This window comes from Carex rostrata, chromosome 5, assembly GCF_964058835.1.
Source record: "Carex rostrata chromosome 5, lpCarRost1.2, whole genome shotgun sequence".
Classification (NCBI taxonomy): domain Eukaryota; kingdom Viridiplantae; phylum Streptophyta; class Magnoliopsida; order Poales; family Cyperaceae; genus Carex; species Carex rostrata.
Window position 1 is genome coordinate 14,219,964 of NC_135922.1, and position 23,149 is coordinate 14,243,112.

Here is a 23,149-nt window from a genome sequence, read left to right on the forward strand (position 1 = left end):
AATGCGCACATCTAAGTGTTAGGAGCCAAGTCTATGACATTTAATCCAACCGAATAAAGTATATGAAGTAGGGTTAAACCAAGGAGTACCCGAAAGGTGAAACTTTCCTTGAGGCGAAAGTCCTTGGATACTTTTAGTAAACCAACAAGTAACTTAGATAAATTAGGCCAAAATGCGAAAGTTGAGGTTTAACGCATCTAAGAGGGAAGTATTTGAGTCCGGTAATCGGGCACTAGGCCAAAATGCGAAAGTTGAGGTTAGGTATCTAGATCTGGTCGATAGAAACCCTAAACATTAGTATCAACACAGAAAACAGTAGCTGCAGCATTAACTCGGGGTCCCCTACGGGCCGTATGGGAAGCCATACGGGCCGTATGCCTCGGGGCTGAACAGAAATGAAATCTGAACCCTGGAAACGCCTTTTTATTAATTGAAAACAACTTTAATTCTTTTTATTGCTTTTTAAACTTGTCATAAATCATTAGAATTGTTAGAATTAAACCAATTCAATTTCTCTCACTTCTAGAATTTTAAGTAACTTTAGGATAAGTCCGGTTATTTTCTTCCGTCCCTGTGGATCGATACCTGAGCATACTCATCGATAGGATAGTACACTTGCTATCTGATTTGACAGAGTGTAACAAAGGTTTAAAAGGTATAGCTTGCTATACTGAAACTTTGTAGCATATATTCTGTGCGAACAATAGAAACTATAAGGGGTCCGTTACGAGATTCGTATCAAGTTAAAAGAACTCATCCGTTGGTAATTTGCTTGAGTCAGGTACCTGGGTGATCCGAATCGTAAGATTATTGGGAGCTATATAGCGCCACCGTTAGGGAGATCACATTAATAGAGATATTTGCTTTATTAAGATTAGCACAAAATTAAAATTTTGTATATCTCCTCTTCATTATTATTCAAAGGAAAAGTAGATAAGCGGACAGTGCAGCTTAGAGAAGACTGAAGATCAGATCCGAGAAAAATATATTCATTATGTAGGGAGGGTCACTGACCAATTTCCACATTTATTAGGGATGTTGGTGAAAATATGCAGAACAACGCAGAACTCAGCCGCTGACCGACTTAATCTCTCCTTTCTCTCCCCTTTCTTTCTCTTTTTTTTTTTGAAATGATGGCAGTAGCTGCCATACAATTATATTTAAATTAAGCAAAGTGTTACAATTACATTTCTCTCCATTCATCACATCAATTCTACCCTAACCTACAGAAATAATTCTGTCATCCATCTACCTCATAGACCGTTAAACCAAAATAAAGTAGAATTAAAAGGACACAAAAAAACACCAGAACCAAAACCATCCCGGAGCTAGTCTGACTAATCAGGGTCCTGTAGCAGGTTTGTACCCATCATCCTGCGCACTCCTCTGTTGCAAAACTTCAACCACAACCTTGCATCCATCATGATTCTATCCGCTAAAATCCTTGATGTCGTTTGATGACCAGAAAAAATCTTTTCATTTCTTCTCTTCCATATCGACCAGCATGTACATGCAAAGAAAGATCCCCATTCCTTTGCTATTCGGCCCCCTCTCCTTTTTGCCTGTTCTCTAGAAACCTCCCAGATTTTCTCCAAGGTCAATTGTGGTACCATCAATCTATATCCCAAGCGTGCCGACATCTCAAACCATACTTCAGTTGCCACAGGGCATAGAAATATAAGGTGCAGGGCCGATTCAACAGGGCAGTTGCAGCACATCATACACCCTGAGTCAGTCCCCATTTTTCTATACTGCATCACATCCTGTGTGAGGATCTTGCCCTTGAGCAAAAATTGGATAAAGATACGTACCGTTGGCGGTACACATAATTTCCAAGTCTTTATTGGAGCTCTTATCTTACCGAACCCTATCATAATTTTATAAATGGAACATGCCGTGTATACCCCTTCATTTGTCCACTTCCATTGCATTGTATCTCTCTGGGCCGTAAAGGTGACATCTTGCATGGTTGGTAATTCATCATGGAGGCTCTCTCTTATTGGCATTGCATCTCTCAATGAAATCTTTGGTTGCCTCGGTCTCTGCCCTTCTTGAAGCTCATTTACCAGTATGAATCCTTGCCACGGATCATACCAGTATGAGGTGCTTGCGCCATCTCCTACTACCCATCTTAAACACCGTTTAAACAGTGGTAAAATCTTTAGCAAGTTTTTCCAGAAAAAGGTTCCCGCCTCAACCCAGAAATTCGGTCCAGTTTCATAAATCCCTATCCATCTTATTTTGGTGATAATGACAGTCCAGAGGCAGTTTGGAACACAGTACGCTCGCCACCACCATCGAATTAGAAGAGCCGTATTATGCAGTTGTAAATTATGTACTCCCATGCCCCCCCATTCAATCGGTACACAAACCTCATCCCAGTTTATCAAAGACACACCTCGTCGATTTGTATCATTTTTGCCCCATAGGAAGGATCTTCTTATGATGTCAATTCTTTGCACAACCCATTTTGGCAACCTAAAACACGACATGAAATATATAGGCATAGCCGAGAGGACAGCCTTCACTAATTGCAATCTACCTCCCCTCGATATTAACTTCCCCTTCCACCCCTCCATTCTGCTTTCAATCTTTTCAATCAACGGTAGAAAATCTCGTCTATTCGGAGCTGTCACAGTCAATGGCATTCCCAAATAAATGACTGGGAATTTTGTTTTGGTGAAGCCCAATATTATTCGTGTCTCCTCCATCTGTTGTTGTCCCAGGTTCAACCCCACAAAACTACTTTTTCTAAAATTGATAGTTAAACCCGATATTTTTGCAAATATCCTCAATATTAGCCTTAGGGTTATTAGGGTTTCCTGCTTAGCACTGGCTATTATGGCCGTATCATCGGCATACTGGAGTGCCAATATTCCTTCATCAAAATTCCTTGATAGTGAGTGAGTCAGAACCGAATTCGCAGCTGCCACCAGTTTTTGAAACACATCCGTTGCTATTATAAATAGCATAGGTGAGATTGGGTCTCCCTGACGAAGACCCCATTTATGCTGAATGTATCTTGTTTCCTCTCCATTTACAAGTATTCTAGATTTGGAGGTACTCAACAGCCTTTGTATCCATGTTATCCATCTCTTCGGGAAGCCCCTCGCCTTTAATACCACAATAAGAAACTCCCAATTTATTGAGTCAAAGGCCTTACTAAAATCAATCTTTGCAAACACTGTTTCTCTCCCCGAATTTGTGACATGGTGCAGAATTTCTCGAGTGGCTATAAAATTTTCCGCAATGTGTCGGTTCTTTATGAAGGCCGTTTGCTCATTCGAAATGAGTTGAGGAAGATACCCTCTCAAGCGATTTGCAAGGACTTTAGTGATCAGTTTTGGGATGATATTGATTATGCTAATTGGTCGGTAATCACTAAGGTGGAGAGGGTTATCTTTTTTCGGTACCATGACCACATTAGCACAATTAATAATCTCCAAATTTGCCTTATGGTTGAAAAATTCAGCAAAGATTTTCATTATATCTCCCTTCAAATATCCCCAGAAATTCTTTATGTACTCATGTGGCACTCCATCCGGCCCTACCGCCTTGTTGTTTGCCAACTGCATTACCGCAATATGCACTTCATCTTCGGAAAACATAGATTGTAAATTTGTTAGTTCGAGATGACCTGAAGGATACAAAGCCGTCACCGCAAATTGCATCGGTTCTGCCTCCACCCCAATAATATCCCTATGATAATCATGAAAGGCCTCCTTTATTTTTTCCTGATCCGAGATGATCACCCCCTCTATTTCTAGTGCTTTCACCGTATTCCCCTTTCTTTCTAGTCCAAATAATAGACCACCTCCTTTCTCTCTCTCTCTCTCTCTCTCTCTCTCTCTCTGTTTGACCCAGAACTAGGTATCTAACCCAGCTTACATGAGACGGATCCATGGATCCGGTAAGCATCGCTGCAATCGGCTGGGGGTTCTCAGCCGCAGGTTGGCTGATCTCCCCAGTTCTAAGCCGTTTGTTGAACAAATGCTTTGATGCGCTCGACATAGATCCAAAGTTCCGGTCTCGAAAGAATGTTCTCCTAGGCAAATTGGAAAATCTCCAGACCACGCTCCTCCCTAAGCTGCTCATCCTAACAGAAGCTACAAAACAGAGTGACCACCGGCAGTTTCTCAAAGAATGGCTTCAGAAGCTCAAGTCTGCTTTCTATGAGGCTGAGCATGTGCTCGGTTTAGTCGAGTACCAACGCCTTGAAAAGGAGGTCAATTCCCTCTTTCCATCTACTTCTAAATTTAATTTAAAAAGACTAAAAGGCAAGCTCTCGCAATTTTCATCTGAGAAGAAAAAACTCATTAAAAGCCTTGAGAATTTGGAAAAAATTGTTAATGAAGCAATGAAATTAGTTCCCCTGCTGAACCTACCAAGCAGTAGTTTCAATAATTCAACTCAGATATCTAATGAACAGTATAGAATAACAATTTCTACTCCCGGTTCCAAAGTTATTGGTCGTGACAACGACCGGGATCACATTGTAAAATTATTACGGGAAAATACGTCAGAATCAACTAGTGATGCTAAGAGCTATTCTGTTATCGGGATATGGGGCATTGGTGGGTCAGGGAAGACAACCTTGGCACAGTATGTTTGTGAACATGAGAAAAAAGAAAAAATGGGTGAGTTGGGGAAGTATTTCGACCCTATTATATGGGTATATGTTTCTGAAAAGTTTAGTGTCCATGCTATTATGAGGAAAATATGGGAGTTTGTGTCCAAGGGCAGCTGTCCTAATTATGAAAATTTAGATGTGCTAATTTCCGAAGTCGCTGCCAAATTAAGAGAGAAAGGTATTTGTTGGTGTTGGATGATGTTTGGTGTGATAAAGGGGTTAGTGAGCAAGAACTAAACCAATTATTTGCCCCTCTAAGAGGTGGTATGCAAGGTAGCAAAATATTGGTGACAACTCGGCATAAAGAAGCAGCAAGAGTTTTGGGGACAATGGATCTGATAAAATTGCCAGAACTTGCAGATGATGATTTTTTGTCATTATTTATGAACCATGCATTATGTGATGTAAAAGTCACTGAGAATCTGGAGATAAAATTACGAGCCATAGGGAAGATGATTGTGAGTAAATTATGTCGTTTGCCACTGGCTGCAACAACAGTGGCAGGCCAATTGCGTAGAAGACTAGACCCAGAATTTTGGTCATCCATGCTAAACAGAAGCTTGTTAAATGATACCATGGGAGCCTTGTTTTTGAGCTATCAACACCTCCCTCCCGCATTGCAACGATGTTTTGCATTTTGCAGCTTGTTTCCTAAAGGGCATCGATTTAGACATGACCATTTGGTTAATTTATGGATTGCAGAGGGCTTCATTGAAATCGAGGATAGTAATAAACAAATGAAGGATGTTGCTAGTGACTATATTTTGGAGTTAGTTTCTAGCTCTTTCTTTCAAATTGATGAATGGGATATTAATACTTACTATATGCATGATCTAATGCATGTTCTAGCCCAATATGCTTCTGAAGGTGATTATTTTAGAATTGAATGTGGTGAGGACAAGGAAATTCCTTCCCATACTCGCCATATATATGTTGTAGATCATATGCTTGGAGAGTATGTGGAGAAAATAAGCAAACTCAAATATCTACGTACAATTATTGTTTCGAGATCAAGGTTTCAAAATTTCTTATGGAAAGTGGACCTTGATGCTCTTTTTACAAAGTTAAGGAAATTATGGGTGGTGGAAATAGAAGTGCATGTTGCAAGAGTTCCGAAGTCTGTGGTTCACTTGAGAAACCTACGCTACCTCAATTTTGAGAGAGTTCAAACTATTGCTCATTTATCACCATACCAATTATGGTTCAGACTTCCTAAATATTATGGAATGTACATTAGAAACAAAAGCTATGGAATGCTCATTAGAAACAAAAGCTACAAAAACTCAGAAGAGAGAAGAACTTTAGCTGAAATCCGCAATTCATTAAATAGACTTTACCAATTACGTTTTTTATGTGCTGGGACCCAGATTCCTAATGTTGGGAGACTAATATCACTTCAGGATTTGAAAAAGTTTCGTGTTAGAATAAAAAGGGGGTTTGAGCTGAAACAGTTGGAGCATCTCAATGATATTACTGGATCATTATCTATCTATGGTCTGGAGGATGTCAAAAGTAAGGAGGAGGCAGATCTAGCAAAGATATCTGACAAAATGGGTCTCCAGAAATTACTTTTTTCCTGGAATTACAAAAGTAGATATGTCCTAAGAGACATTGATGTGGGAATTTTAGACGGTCTTTGTCCACCACCCCAAATAAAAGAGCTGACTATTGAAGGATATAGTGGTAAGAGGTTCCCTACTTGGATTTTGAAAAATAATGAAAATATTATACATCTCCAGCATCTTTATCTCGCTGACTGTGGAGGGTTGGAAGTCCTAGACAGAATAAATGAACTATCAGATCTTCTTTCTCTTACCATCTCTTTTCTTCCAAGGCTGAAAAGTTGGGTACCTCTTCCCTTGAAGCTAACTCAATTGATAATTTCCCATTGTCTCTCTCTTGATTTTGTGCTGAAAGAAGATTTAGAGATGATAATGTCAACAAAGGGTACACGAATATCCCAGATTGTGACTTTCATAGAGAATTCCCGCTTCAACGATGGTTATTTTCATTTCAAACGTGTTCAGGAACTGATGAAACTGGGTAATCATATAGAAGAACAAGCATTATCAACCATTTCAAAAGATTTGAAGAAATGCTTAGAGAAAGAATTGGACCTTATTTGCCAGCCTAAAGATGTATGTGACAAACTATCCTTGCCCATTGCGCTCCAGAAACTTTCTATTGAGACATGCTTTATCACGGACACAATCTTAGCTGGGTCTTTGTATGGACTAACCTCCTTAACCCAGCTAACCTTAAAGGATATCATAACAATCATGTGTATACCCAAAGAGGTTCTTAGTTCCCTGACCAATCTCCTGAATCTCAGTATTAAGGGATGCCTGTTGCTTACCTCAATTGGTGGGTTAGACACTCATAACAACCTTGAAGAACTCCAAATAATCTGGTGCCCCAACCTTTCGTTTGAAATATCATTTGATGTTGCAAGCAGCAGTGACACTGTTGATAATCTGCCCCAGTTGAAAGAACTTCGCATCAGCAGATGGTCACTGCTTGAACAACTTGTCTCAAGAGATGGGTTTTCATGTCTGGGTTTTCTAGAACTTGTATATGCACAGCAAGAATACTTTTCTCAAGAAGAACATGAGATGTTTCATTATCTCTCTTCCCTTAGAGAAATTAGATTTTATCATTGTAAAATGCGCTCATTGCCCAATCTGCTGTGCCTTTATTCTCTCATAGAACTTGAGATCGGTTGCTGTGAAAATCTAAAATCTCTCCCAGAACTGCCACCATCAATTCAGTGTATTAAAATTTATGGCTGCGATGAGGAGTTCACAAGGAGTTGCACGGATCAAAATAATCCAAATTGGCATAAGATTTCCCACATTCCTAACAAAAATGTTAAGCTATAAAGGTAATTTCAATATGCACAAGTCAGCGAATTTTGTTTTTGCATTTTACCATAATGTTTTACACTCCTTACCTAATTTTTCAGCGCATGAAGAGTTTTATATCCTGGAGGCGATAATCTATTCATGTACTTTTCGTATTGCATGTGTTATATATATATATATATATTGGCTGAAGCTCAGTGTTTGAGATTTCATAGCAAATGTACAAATTTTGACTTCAATTGACCTCATATAAAAAGCAATAAAATAGCAAGAGCTAGAAAAACGTGTTAAACATTAACAATTCAATTTGGACCAATGATTGTGCAACATGTACAAATCAATAGTTTAAGCTGGTACATGTACAGGTGCAGGTGCAGGGCCGAAATGATTGACAAATCAATGAATTGAATACTTGATCACCTTTATGGAAACTTTTAAAATAGTCATGTCCAGGAAACAATTAGAAGATATAAATTTAACAGAGGTAGTTATACCCCTTAAAAACTTTCACATAGTTTTCCATCCTTTATCGTAAATCATAAAATGTACTTTTTTTTTAAAAAAAATTTTTTATTTTATTTTATGATTGCCAAGTTCTAATGAGGCAATGTGATGTAGATCGTACTTTAGTGTAATGTGATTTTTTCTTTCCCTATTTAATTAATAATCTCCAAACATATCGAATAATGATAGAATTAAGATAATCTTTTCAAAACGTGAGTTGATTGAAAATATGAAGTTAATTTGTTCTCTATCGATCTTTTGGTTGGATTGTTTCTTATTTTGGTTCTGCAAACATTAATCAACAGTTTATTCAACTACATGCAGTTTCATGATGAAGTTTCAACTGTGCTGGAAGCGAAATGAGGAAGAATACTTTTCTCAACAGTTTTATCCCTGGTTTCTTTAGAATTTTTTGGTGCACAGGAAGAATACTTTTCTCAAGAAAAATGTGATGAAGTGTTCCGTTATCTCTCTTCCCTTAGAACAATTAAATTTAACAGATGTAAAATTTGCTGGTTGCCCAGTCTGATGTGCCTTCATTCTCTCATATCTCTGGAAATCTTGTGCTGTGAAAATCTACGTTCTCTCTCAGATGTGCCGCCATCAGTCCAACATATTAATATTGCTCACTGCGACAAAGAGTTCACAAGGAGTTGCAAGAATCCAAATGATCCAAATGGGCATAACATTTCCCACATTCCTAAGAAGAGAATTGTGTAACCACTGCAATAAAAAAGGTAATTTCTATTTGCACAAAACAAACAGCTTTAGCATAATGTTATTTACAATTCTACCTGATGTTCTCTCAGATATCTGGATATCTTGGTTGCATATTCTGGAGGCGAAAATGTGTTTCAACTTGTACTGGATTTTTAATGTTGTGCACACCACTTTTGGTATTTGTTAAAGTTTTTTTTTTTACTAAAGCAGTGTTTGAGATATCGTTAGAAAGTAAATATCTGACATCAATATAAAGAAGCAATAAATTAGCAAGAGGAAAAGAACCTAGGAAAACATGCAAAAACATTAATAATTCAATCGGGGTCAATTGTTATGTAGCACAAATCAAAAGTTTCAAGTTTCAACTACTACATACTGATGCAGGGCTAAAATGGTTTCCAAATCCATAATGTTGAATCCTTGATCACCGTTGGGGCAAATATTAATTAGTCATGTCCAGAAAACAATTACAGGATATATATTTAATAGAGGTAGTTTTCAATAGTTTTCCATCTTTTGCTATAAAAAGGATAGAAAAGTTTAATTAGGCTGTCATAACATTTATGGTGCATCTTATTAATGTACTTTTATGGTTGCCAAGTTCTAATGACACCAATTAATTCAAGTCATGTTAAGTCATATGTACAACACAACTTTGATGAAAAGAGATTTATACATCACAAATTAATTATTTCTCCAAATATATTAAATAATGACTGAATTAAGACAATCTTTTCAAAAACCTCAGTGGATTAAAATTATGAAGTTAATATGTTGTTCTCTATCTCTTGATTGTATTGTTTGTGATTTTGTTGCTACTGAAAACATTAATCAACAGTTTATTCAACTACCCTGCAGCTTGAAGATGAAGTTTCAATTGTGCTGAAAAGAAAGGAGAGAATAAATAATAGATGAGTTTCCTGTAGCCTCTCGTTAAAATAAAAGAAAAAAAATGATAAAAAGAAGAAAATTGAAAAGAAAAAAAAAGAAGTATTTTGTTTTGTATGCCCAAGAAAATCAGTGATGTGTTGTGTTTTGGTGTGGCACCTTCTGTATTTGTAGTCATGCAAGTGTTTTGCTTGTTTTTGTTTTTTAGTCCTAAAAAAAATTAAAAAAGTAAAAACCTGGAGCTTGATTGGAGAACCTTGGAATCCTTATTTTTTTTTTAGTGTTTTTGTATCCTGCCAAAACAAAATAAAAGAAGTCTTCTCGAATTGCATGTTTTTCCAAGAATGGTCTGATTGGGAGCAAAATGGAGGTCTCAATGATGTACGATTAAGGTGCAGTAAAATAACATATTTCTTTTTAGATATCCAAATGCTCTTATTATATTTGTTTATCAGCTTATTCCATTTATTTCTCTCTTTTAAATTACCATATATATCTCATGTAGCTAGGTCATCAGATGTGGTTATCCTTTACTAAAAATTGAAGGAAGAATGGTTTGTGCCTTTCCGATCAGTTCTTTTCTTTTGTGATCAGATGTGCATTTGCTTTGGTGTGCTTCAAACAATGGAATATTTAAGTTTGCTTTAATTGTATCAACTATTTTTCTTTGCTATTGTTGCTATGCATCTTAACATGTACTTAATTTTGTTTGGTCTTACTGTACTGTTATTGTAATAAGCGGTTATCAAACTCATTGTGTGATAAACCTTGTATTTTTTTTTATTTATATTTTTTTTTTAAGAATGAAGGGGTCACGACCCTAGATTCCATTGTGTGATAAACCTTGTTGAAGTGTGTGAAAAATATTTATTCTTTTGGACAACTAGATGTATTGAGTGTGTTTTAAGTAACCCATGATTTTTCTTTCATTTCAATTTTAGTTTTTAATACGGATCTATAGTATGTTTTTTGGTTAATTGTTCAAAAATGCAGGGGAAGTGGGGAACTAATTACCAAATCGGATGGCTGTGAACCATTGGATCTGAATTGGTCTGATACCCGTCAGAATTCTTTTTATTCTCCTTTAGCAAATGAAATGCAGAGAAATATCTATAATGACCCATTAATTGCCTAATGCATGAAATACAGAGGAGGAAACAGATTGCTCTGGTTGCACATCCTTCATATCTGATAAGCTAAATATGAAATAATGTGCCGAGTGTTTGATGTAGTTTACACGATGAGCTTTTTATATATGAGTTCTGAGAAGAGGATTATAAAGCCGAAAATTATTAATTCATTTTAGGAACTAATATTTATACATGACATGTATAAAGAGCCATAGGTGAAAAATTGTTTCCCTAGAAGCCCTATATATTATCTTGTAATTGTGAATTAGTGAATTACAAAGCCCAAACCCATTTTAGTTACTCCGTGATATCAAGCCCAAAAATGAAAATTAATAACGCTTTGTATGAACTTTTAAACTGAGGTCGAATTTTCTAATTATTTTTAAGTACTAAGTATATTATTATAATTTTTCTAAGAAACGTATAGAAAGAGACGTATATTTTGAGAAAAAAATATTTTAGAAGAAGACATAATTTTAAATTTTTTTTAGAGAAGTATAGAAATGAAAAGAAATAAAAGCACTTATTTTCCATGTGGATCTGCACCTGTTGTCAATTTAGTTTGAATGAATTTCTTACTTTTTTGAAAGAAATAAGTCTTGAATCGTTGTTACTTATCCTTCTTTTCTTTTTGTCTTAGTTCTCCTTTTCTTTTCTTTTTTTTGATGAAAATGCTCGATATGAAATGACTTCTACTGATTCTAACATTTGAACTAACAACAATTAGGGGAGAATTTAAAGTCAAATCAGAAGTCTTAGTTCATAAACCATCATTTCCTCAAGCAGAAAAACCCCAAACAATAGCAGGCCTTTGTTGGGCCTTAATTCTACAAGGTTCATAACCTGAAGGTACGAGGCCGAGGCAGCGCGTTGGACTGGTTATTACATAATTTTATATTTTTTTATAAATCAAGTAGCTTTCATGATTATGATCATGAATTATCTTAGAAATGAGTACTGTTATCACAAACTGCAACTCTAACCTCTAAAGACAATTTACTTTATGTGAGCAGATATTACCACAAACTACAATCTACTTTGAAAAAATTAAACTAGAAATTTTCATTTTAGTGGTTTTATTTGTGCTTCTTACCTAACTGATGTTGTCATACTTGTGCAATCAACTTTGGAGCAAGATCAGATCATGTGTCTCAAGGCCTTGTGGGTAAATGATAATTCTTTATATAGTAGCCCTAAAAGCTGTATGATTTCAAATAAGAAGGGAAATTATAGAATAATTATAGATAACCGCTAAAATAATAATTTAATTATCAAATGAGAAAGTAAATATACACACACACAAGTACAGTTATTTGGACAAAAATTATCAGCCTACATAAGAAAATTTCATTTTTTTTCAATGATAGACACCATAAATTGTTCGACTGACCTGACACAATTTCATGATTCTAAATATAGCAACAATTATAATTCACTGAGTTTTAAAAAAAATTCAGACAGTTCCCAATAGATACATGGCATTACGCTCTTTCAGCATCCTCAAAAAGCAAAAGGTAATCAATCTATTACACAAATTAAAACCAGTTCTTTCACATTAGTACCTTAAAGGATTGAAAAATAAAAACAAAAGATAAAAAGAAATCTTGATTCATGATACTCATCATGCCCACATTTCCCAGAGAATAACATTCAGTTTGCTACTCTTTATATCAAAATTTATTGACCTATTTTCTCCAAAAAAAACTTCATTACTTTTCCAATTCACCCCTGCCTTTTGAACAATAGACTAAGCCTCTTACACCTCTTCTACAGTAAATTTGTAAGACATTGATGACAGTCTCTACATGTTGCTTGAATTGCCTGAAGAAAAATATTAAAAATGGATTTTGTCACAAGTGACCCTATCAAGTATAAAAGAAATGAAGAAATTAATTTTAATATTCCAATTCACAATTTCTAAGATTTAGTAAAGTCCTATGGTACGGTCCAAAAGTGTTCACTTTGCTTAAGAAAACTTATCAATTTTGTACAGTACTGACTACCAGAAACTAGTGATGCATAACAGTGCGACTGGTACTGAGGAAAGCAGCAAAGAGAGAACTGAGCGTATTGAGATAGAGAAACACCTAAAATTAAGAATCACATAGTTGGACCATTGGACCTATAATAAGATTCTCAATTTACTTCCTAATTGGTAAATCTGATGGCTGGAATACCACTGGACCTAAAAATTGATTATTGTATGATACTCATCAGAATCCTTTGTGCAACATTAGAAAATGAGATAGAGAAGGACCTATAATTAAGATCACATAGATGTTTCTTCAAAAAAGTATTCACATAGTTGAACTATTACCTTCCCTTCCCTGCCTCCGACCTCTTATTTCAGCCACTATAGATGGAAAGTTCCTAATCAAATCTACATATTCATCGCTTAGGATCCAATCAATTAGATTTCCTGGCTGTGAAATGAAATCTAGGCAAGCATTTTTGAGCTGACGAGAGTTGTGCTGCAGAGCCAAAGCCAAAGTAGATGTAACAGTGTCAAGTGATATGTGAGCACATAACTTATCCTCACATAATGCCTTCAACCCTTCTATTGCATATCTATCAGCAGCTACAAACAAATGTTGTGCCATTTTCATTGATGACATCTCAGAATCACAGCAAGGAAAAGAATCGGTGTAAATGAAGTGGAGCATTGCTTCGAATACCTCAGGGGACATGTCTTCAATTTTAATTTGTTTCTCTGTCGCCTCGGCCATATTTCCAAAAAGCTCTGCCTTAAGCACAGGAGATCGTGCAGCCAGTATTAATCTATGGCACATAAAGGAATGATTTTCAACTTGAAAAGTAACATCACTTTTCTCCTTACTTTCCAAGAGCTTCCCAATTTGGCTGTGCAAATCAATTGATTTCAACACCCCAAGGGAGCACCTATCATGGGGTATATCTGTGCTATCAATGCTGCAGATTAATTCAAAACTACCATCCTTGACAAAATCCACCCCTATCGATCGAGGGTGTTGGCCATAAGCAAATACCTGTCCCTGAAAAGGAGACTTTTGTACTGCAAACTGGAATAAATCTGTCCCGTGTCCTTTTAGAAATTGACCTGGAAGTTGGTATGTTGTCCCTTCTCTCTTCATGAGACTCAAACTGATTTTTGGGTTCACGGTTTTATATTCAGCGTGAAGCCTAACAAGGAAAGAAGTACAAACACCAGACATTTCTTTGCGAGAACCTCGTGGATAACAGTCGATGACCCATTCATTGCCTAATGCCTGGAATACAGGGGAGGAAACAAATTGCTCAGCTTGCAGATTCTTGATCTCTGAGTAGTTAAATTTGATATGGTGTTCGACTTTGATGTAGTTAACTGATGCTGAATTCTCCATGTGTTATGAGAAGACGATTTATAACAAAGGAAAATTTCTGGAATTCAGATTGAACTAATAGATAACATATGAAGTGACATACAAGGAGAGGTTTTTAGTACCAATATATAGAGCCATAGGTGACTAATCGTTTCCCTAGAAATCACACATCTGTTTAGCAAATACATATGAATCACATAATCCAAAGAGGCAAACTATAAAAGTTCATTTAATAATATACATTGTATGAAACCATTCATTCCCCTTGGATGGTCCAACTTTCAAGCCAAATTTTATGTCCAATTGTCATCCATGTCGACCATGAATAAATGCTGAGCAATCAACAAATTTTCATTTTCATTATTTTTTATAAATTTTTGGAGTACAAGGCCCGATCTAGCTTTTGCTGGAATCTGATTTTGAATCTTCACAGTATGAGACAAATATGACTATATGCTTTCACTGGATTTAAATTCTAGCATGGCTCGACCGATTGAGATTACAAGGGAATGAGGGCGAGCGGCAGCTGTATAGTGACTACAGGTTGGTGCCATAAAAAAAAAATAATAATAATAATAAAAAATAAAAAATAACTTAACAAAATTTTAGTGAGGATTATGATCTCAAATCATGAACAATGCTAAAATGGTAATAACAATTAACAAGTGTATGGTGGAAACCAAGGAGGAAATTAGTCATGATTTATAAACATATTAATGAGACTTATTAATTGATCGCAATTGTGATTTTATTCCTTATTTTGAGGTATTAAAAACTGAAATAGTTCGTATACCTGAAAGAGATTGGACTTTTGAATCTGTAAAAAAAAAACAAAAGCAGGCCTTTGTTGGGCCCAAATTCTACAAGGCTCATAACCTGAGGTAGGTGGTGGAGGCAGCGCGTTGGACTGGTTATAATTATATAAATTTTTATAAATCAAGTATATTTTTGTATTTTTTATAAATAGAGATATTTCTTGAAACATTTAAAAAAAATATTATGCAATCAAGCATAACTTTATGATTACTTTGAAATTCAATACATGATCTTCCATCAATTTTTTTTTCTTTTCTTGCCCAAAAAAACTCCCACAATTATGTATAAATTAACAACTGGTGCCCCAAGAACCCCATTTCGTATTTTTATATAAAAAAAATTTAAAGGAAAAATAGGCTTTACTATTTCAAATCAAACTGTATTAATTGATATTTGGAGGGCTCTTTATGTTAATATGATCCGTTCATTTTCAGTAAAAGAGTTTGATTTGAAATAGTAAGATCATATATATAAAAGAATGGGACAGCATCTGCGAGGGTACGTAAAAGGTAACTATCCACAAGAGTATACCGACATAAAGGTGTTTTTTCTATTAGCGGGAGTAGTATTCGCGACGGTATACCTGATAGTATCCCTTGCGAATACTGTCACATTATTGTAGTTATATATATTTTTCTAAAACTAAAAGTAAGTGAATACCAACTTGTCCAAACATATGCAAAGGTCTTCAATTGGATCTCTCTTCTTTTTAAGTTTTTTTTTTTTTTTAAAGCAAAAAGAAAAGAAAGTAAGCTGTTCTTAATTCAAGACGAAGAATATATTATAATTAGTGAAATATTATAAGTGGCAACATATATAGCGTTCTGCTACATAAAATATAATGCATATACCTATGAGCGTGGAAAATCATAAATGAATTAATAAATTGACGTGTGTGAAAAATAAATTCCAATGTATAGATGACTAAAATTTCAATGTCTATAGAATGTATGCTCATCACTGGCAAATTAAGCTTCCGCCAGTTTATTCTTCCTTATTCCTGATCCAAATTGTTTTTCTCATAATATTTTTTATCATGTTTTTCAGAAATTAAAAGAAAATATGCTAGTATAAAATAATTATACAATTATGTCCTACCAGAAATTTTTTGTTCCATTCTATCTTATTTCTTGGCTCCAACTGATGCTTATATATGTTCCATAACACTATCTTTTTGAAACAACCAAACTAATTATCAAAGGGAATTTATGTTTTAAAAACTTGAAACGCACGGTCGAACAAATCTTAAAATTGTCGTAAAAAATTCTAACGAAATGGATGAAATTTTAAACGGCAGAATAAATCTTAAAATTGTCATATTTAAATTCTCTTTCCAATTAACAATCTGAAAATAAGCTTAAAAAAGGATAGCTTGATATATATAATTAAATTATCATTTATTCACTCGTCATATCTTATAAAATTTCTGTCAAGGGCCCGGCGGTAGAATGATATATTAAGAAAAGCACTTATTTGACATATGCCATATTTTTGAAGAATAGAAAATAATTTATTTCTACATTATCCTTCTTTAGATAAAGTATTATCGATATAACAAAATTCTATATAAGATAACACCATGGATTATTTCTACTACTTTTCATCCTTTGAATCACAATGTATGCAATTTTGGGATAATTAATTGCAACACAAAATGAAGACATAAAATCTGCATAATAATTTTGTATTTCCATTTTGTGAAGAATCAGAAAGATGGAAACAAATTCCAATGCCATGGAAAAAAATTGTTTGGATTCCCAAGCATTTTCTAGGAACCAAATTAATATTATTGATTTGGTTCCATAGAGTTTGTATACAGATAATTAACGCATTTTCTGCTATTAAGAATTAATTTATGCATACGACATTTTTATAAAATGTCTCAAGGAACCGAATTAATAATTTAGTTCCTTCTAGTGCATCGAAAAGTTTTCATCTTTCTCCTTCCCTAAAAATATTTGATATATTTCTAAAATAAAAAATTCTGTAAAATCTTTCTGGAGATCTCATGGAACGTACAAGGATATCACACTGAAAATTCATGTAGCATCCAACAACTGCAAGCTCTCTGCAGTACTATCAGAATTTTTTATTTTTAGAAATATATTATTTTACAAAGAACTAGAATTTGATAACAAAAAATTTGGTGCCATAGAAAGAATGATTTTGTTCCTTAGAATTTGTAGGTAGATGTATATCGATCAGAAATTTTTTTATGAATTATAATTGAGATTTACATACAAATTTTAAGGAATCGAATCAATATACGATTCAGTTTCTTAACATATGTCTAAATTCTAAGGCTGCGTTCCAATATCAGAGGGGAAACCTTCATTAAAGGGAAGGAAGGGGATGGGACGACGGGGGAGACAACCTTCCGAACAGTAAAACTTACACCTCAAATCGGGAGTGACAAATTTCGCCCAAAATCTCCTTGTCGCTCCCCTTTTAACAGTGCACGCTCCCTTTTGTTCCCCTTCGCTCCCTCTCCGATTTCCCTCTTCTGAAGCAGGTCATGAGTTCATCTAGTCAGCCATATTTTGCGAGTTCTCACCTCTGCACAGAGAATTTGCCGTTCGCTTCCTTTGTGTCCCTGTCCCCCGTCTGGAGCTGAGCCTAAAGAACATATATAATTGATAATTTGGTTTCTTCTAGTTTGTCAAAAAAGTTTCCATCGTTCTCCGTCCTGACAAAATATTTAATATATTTCTAAAAACGAAAAATTCTGAAAAGTCTGTATGGAGATCTTACATATGTGTAGCATCCAACAACTACAAGCTCATATGCATGCAGTACGTACTACGTAGTACTATGGGACAGTTCACCGCTGCATGTTGTGCACAGTACTACACACTACACAGTAACACAGTACGTAGGAAAATAAATTTGTAGCATTTAATCTGACTTTGGAAACCTTAGAACAGAGGCTCCAGCAAAGGGAATCATAGCATCTTACCCACATACTGACTAACAATGCTTCATGATTATTATTTCCATGGTCCCATGCATGTATCATATATGTACTCAATTATCATTTTCGTCCTTTTTGACCAATATATAAGAGATGAACAAATTGAACAAATAAAACTAATAATAGAAGAAGAAAATTTAAATAATAATTAAACAAACCAAGGGAAGTGAGAAGCTATATATATATCGTTGTTATTGCCTTTAATTTGATGAATTTAATATGGTTAATGAAGAAACACATGCAGTACTGGGTAGCTAGCAATAATTTAAGATATGTTGTTAGTTAGTTGATCCTTTTGTTATTTATTATCGTTGTTGTTATTGTTATTATTATTGTTGTCATATATAGACTCATGGATGATGGTCTTTATTATTTTATTACTTTAAGTTACTTCTTGTTTATAAAATGATGCATACTCAAATATATTACATATACTCGATAAAAATTATCTTAATTGTTTTCTTATATATCCGGCCGTGTAATTATCCTAAGAGAAGCATGCAGTCGAGAATATCACTAACTATATATATATATATATATGTAATATTGTATCGATCATGAATTTTATTTCTTTGTTTGATTATCTTTTTGAGTGAACGAAAGGCTTATGATTCTCTTTGTTTTCTCTTAAACGTACGTACACAGCTAAAACTAGATTTTAAACTTGCATCTTCCATATATATAAAGGGATATTCTTTCACCAGTTATACTAAAAGGAACCACAGTTTTTATTTTATTAATTATTTATTAGAAAAGAGTTCAAATGCATTTTTTTTTGCCTCCAAACATACCTCCACTTTTTAATTTTCAAATAAAAAAATTCTCAAACTTATATGTCAAAATAAAACCGTTAGATGTGATTTGTATTGTATTTTCTGCATACAAATAAAAAGTTATCACTTTTCAATTTTATTTTATATGAATCGTTAAGTTGAAAAATCAACATCCAACTATCATTAGTGTATTTTTACAAGTTCTCGTGATATCAATTAAAATAAAGTTAAAATGTCATAATCTTTTACATGGACATAGTGAAAATCATATATAGATCATATCTAACGGTTTTAAGAACCAGCCTTTGGTCTTTTAGTAAAGAGCAATACTTCATATGGGAGGTCGTGAATTCGAAATCCGGATGAAGATTCATTTATATATGGAATTAAATGAAAGTTGAATTATATCATACCTCCATTTTTCTTTCTAAAAATAAAAAATGTAACAGTTCTATTAATTGTAACATTTAAGTTTTAAAATTGAAGTAAAGAAGTTATATATATATATATATATATATATATATATATATATATATATATGGCTGTGGCTAATTTGCTGTCGGCAGCATTTCTGCCGGCAGTGCTGCCACCGTTTTTTCTATTTTTTGATGTTCAAACGACAAATCTAAACCGTTAGATGTTTAATCTATATTATAATCTACTTGGAGACCAAATTTTACATTTTTTGGAATTTTTTTACTATATATTAAGCTGGTTTGAAAACTGCTGATTTCAATGCTGCAGAAATTTACTGAAATCAGCGGTTTTCAAACCAGCTTAATATATAGTAAAAAAATTCTAAAAAATGTAAAATTTGGTCTCCAAGTAGATTATAATATAGATTAAACATCTAACGGTTTGGATTTGTTGTTTGGACATCACACGGCTAAATATAGCCCCGGCAGCACATCTGCCGAAATGCTGCCAGCAGCAATTTAGACAGACCCTATATATATATATATATTAAAATTTTAAAAATAAAGACAAAATAAAGATACAAAATTAGAAGCAATTGAACCATCTTCTTTAACTGAAAAATATTTCAGATATTTGTAAACTTTATACCAGCAATATGCCTATATATAAGAGACTAATGGTTATATAATTGAGCTAGTCGATCTGAGATGGTGTGATATGAGAGAGGACCATATATGAAAAAAAGAAGTCCAAAAGGGCATGCATATATGCATGTGACATGCATGTGACCTGATCCCCATCCAGTTGGCCATGCCAGAAACTCAGATTTGGTTCTGATTCATTTCAATTACAGGTACATTCTGTTATGATAAAAAGTGACTATTCACAAGAGTATACTGACATAAAGATGTTTTTTCAATTAGCAACGGTAGTATCCACGACAGTATACCAACTTCCAATTCTTGTAGATATTCTCCATTCATTATTCATGGTTTTGGGTCGGCTAATATATTCACATAGATCCTCAATGAAAAAAATATATATACATATATAATTTATATTGTACTATGCATTTTTTTTTATGAAAAAGTACAAAAAGCATTAGCTGGTCAAGCAAACAAAAATTACACAAATATAAAAAAAAAAATCTGCTTATTCGCATAAATGTAGATATTTAACAAAAAGATCATGCGTGGTTGACAATAATAAATCTTGTCATTGTTGACAATAATTTTTAATGTTAATTCAAAAGGTCAAGTTAATTTGAACATTTTTAAAATAAATTTTATAGATATATATTATTGGATACATATAATTAAATAAAATATATCGAACAAATTTCATGCAATTTGAATATAGTTCAGTGAAGCAACAAACAACGTTAATTAATTTCATATTAATTGTCGAAGATCTAAATCACCTAATGAATGAAATAACATGTATGATATGGACAACATGCGTATAGACCATATGTATATATAGCACTATGAATGATTTTTTTTTTTTAATAATAGCAAATATTCTCAAAATAAATAGTTGTCAAATAATCCTATCACATATAGCCCCGATCACCAGGTCCTTCGTCTCTTCACGTTCTTTCTGAATTGTGGCCATACGCTTTTATCGGAAACTTTGTATTGATGTTTATTACAAAAACATCGATGATGCGCCGTTGTTTTATGTCTTGTTATCAATGTTTTATTGTAAAAACATCGATGGCGCGTTAATGTTATATACCTTAGTTAATCCTCGCATTGTTGCATTAATATTTCTTTGTAAAAACATTGATGTTTCGTTACAAAAACATCCACGAAACGCTGATGCCAAAAAAAAATTGAGTAATTTTTTTCTCTCTCTGTGCAGAAAAATACTTAAAAATTCAAAAACAAATAACAATACATGTTTTAACCATATTTTTAATTTTGTTTGAGAAGTTTAACATGCAAACAATTAATTACTGCACATATACAATAGATATCATCACATGCATATATGCCCTTTTAACTCGAAGAAATTAATATATATTTGCACAGTTCCGTGGGGCGGGGAGTCCCTTTTTCTGACTATGTACATTTCATTATAACAACAATATTTGTTTTTTAAGAAATTCTCAAAATTATGCTTGAGATTTATTCTATGAATTAAAAAAAAAACACGTGTTACATGGCAAAAAACACAAAGCAATGAACATCTACAATAACTAAAGCTTTCAATAAATGTGTTCAGATTTTAGATATTATTTTATAATTTTTCCAAAAAAAGTATATTGTGCTTATTTTTCTAAAATCCGGGTACCAGTAAGATAAAAAAATAGATAAATACTCTGAAATAAATAGGCCAATGAGGTCATTAGTTGATCTGAAAAAAGTAAAATTTAATCCAGGCTGGATGATTGGCATCATGTAATGAGTACATGCATGCATGCATGCAGCAGGTTATGTCCAGTCTCCAGTCATTGGATTCTCATCTTTTTCTTTTCTCTCTCTCTAGATCTCTCACTCTCTCTCTCTCTTATTTATTATATTTTTTTGTTCTTGATTATATTTTTTCTTTTGACGGCGGATCTAATCTTGTGGCCAATATACAGGGAAACATATGCTGGCATGAATGCATGGCTAGGGGTGTCAACGAGTTGGCTCGGTCCGAGCTAGGCTCTGGCTCAGCTTGTTAATTATGAACAGAGCTACAGTCACGTGATTTAGACTTAGGGCATTCGAGCTAAAATCTCACCTTGAACTCATAACAAGCCAGCCCGAGCTAGCTCGCAAGCTGACGAGTTGGCTCGCTGGATTTGACTGGATCTTATTTTAAGAATAAAATATATTCTTCAAATTTTTTGGATCGAGCTGAACCGGGCTAGACAGTATAAAATGTATACAAATTCATACAAATTCACAACTTGATACCTAATTGAGCTAGCTCTCGCGAGTTGGCGAGCAAGCTTGGCCCTAGCTTGAACTCATTAATTTTGGACCGAGCTAGTGGCGAGCTAGTTCGTTAATAACTCGGTCCAGTAACGAGCGAACTGTTAGCGAGCGAGTCAGATGCGAGTCACAATCAAGCCATGAGCTACGAGCTTTTTTACCATCCCTATTGCATGCAAGACTTTATGTGTTTGTTTAATTACTGTGCTGTTTACAATTTCTTTTTGTTCTTTTTTCCAGTCTTATTGGGTCAAACTAACAGTAACTACCTTTTTAGTAAAAGGTTAACTAGTTATTGTTAATTGTCTCCCATTCAGTGCACATCGTTAACTTTCTATTAGAAAAACCTTAGATTGCAGTCAGGGACGAAAGTATGTATAATGAATGGGAATCAATTGATCTTTATTATTTCTTTTTGTATTTACATATGATTTTTTATATAATTTAAAGCAAAATGTCACAGGTACTATAAAATTGACTCTCATTTTTGACATGAAAATTAACTTCATGTTTGACATCCATAATTTAAAAATCTGGCTCTGCCCTTGGTTGTAGTTTTTATTTTAGATAAGTATTGTATGCTCGTATAGATGTAATTGTTGTTTATACATATATTTTTATATTTTTGAAATAAATTGATACTATTTTGTGAAATCCTCACTCCGTGAGATGGTTCTTTATTTCCTTTTAATATATGTAGTCTTTTGTGTACTTGCGGGTATGTAAATATAGTTATCGAAAAGTTATTTTCTCGTTCACATTTCGCCGTAGAGTTCATCTAATATTGTCATATATAAATTTAGTATTTGAAATCCAATGGTCAATATTTCTCTTAACAACCTAATGATAAAAAATGTCAATTTTAAAATTTATTAACTGTCCATGACCATTATTATTTAAAGATCGTTCAATTATATATTGTGTAAAAAATGATCAGCCTAGGACCATATAGAGTCCGCATCGTCTGCATTTACTCAAAAGAGCATCTTTTGAGTTAATAGATATCGGTCATCCGATTGTAAACGGAGCCCATCCAGACTCCGTCTAAAACATAGGGATCTTCAATATTAGTGCGGATTTAATTTGCACGAATATTAAAGTTTATTGGACGGTCCATATGTATTAACTGAAAAGATTCCTTTTTGAGTTAATGCAGAGAGGATACGAATTCGACCAT

General features: G+C 34.0%; 1 protein-coding gene and 1 pseudogene across 2 annotated transcripts; one reads left to right on the forward strand and one right to left on the reverse strand.

The window, feature by feature from the left end:
- Window positions 1-3,838: 3,838 nt before the first annotated feature.
- On the forward strand, window positions 3,839-10,486 carry LOC144554865 (putative disease resistance RPP13-like protein 1; annotated as a pseudogene). Its single transcript, XR_013511792.1, has 4 exons — window positions 3,839-7,511; window positions 8,320-8,732; window positions 9,574-9,995; window positions 10,109-10,486. The product of XR_013511792.1 is annotated as a putative disease resistance RPP13-like protein 1 (transcript).
- Window positions 10,487-13,030: 2,544 nt separating this feature from the next.
- LOC144553894 (BTB/POZ and MATH domain-containing protein 1-like) lies at window positions 13,031-13,924 on the reverse strand. Its single transcript, XM_078302075.1, has one exon. The coding sequence runs from the start codon at window positions 13,922-13,924 to the stop codon at window positions 13,031-13,033; it is 894 nt and encodes a 297-aa protein (XP_078158201.1).
- Between the last annotated feature and the right edge of the window lie 9,225 nt (window positions 13,925-23,149).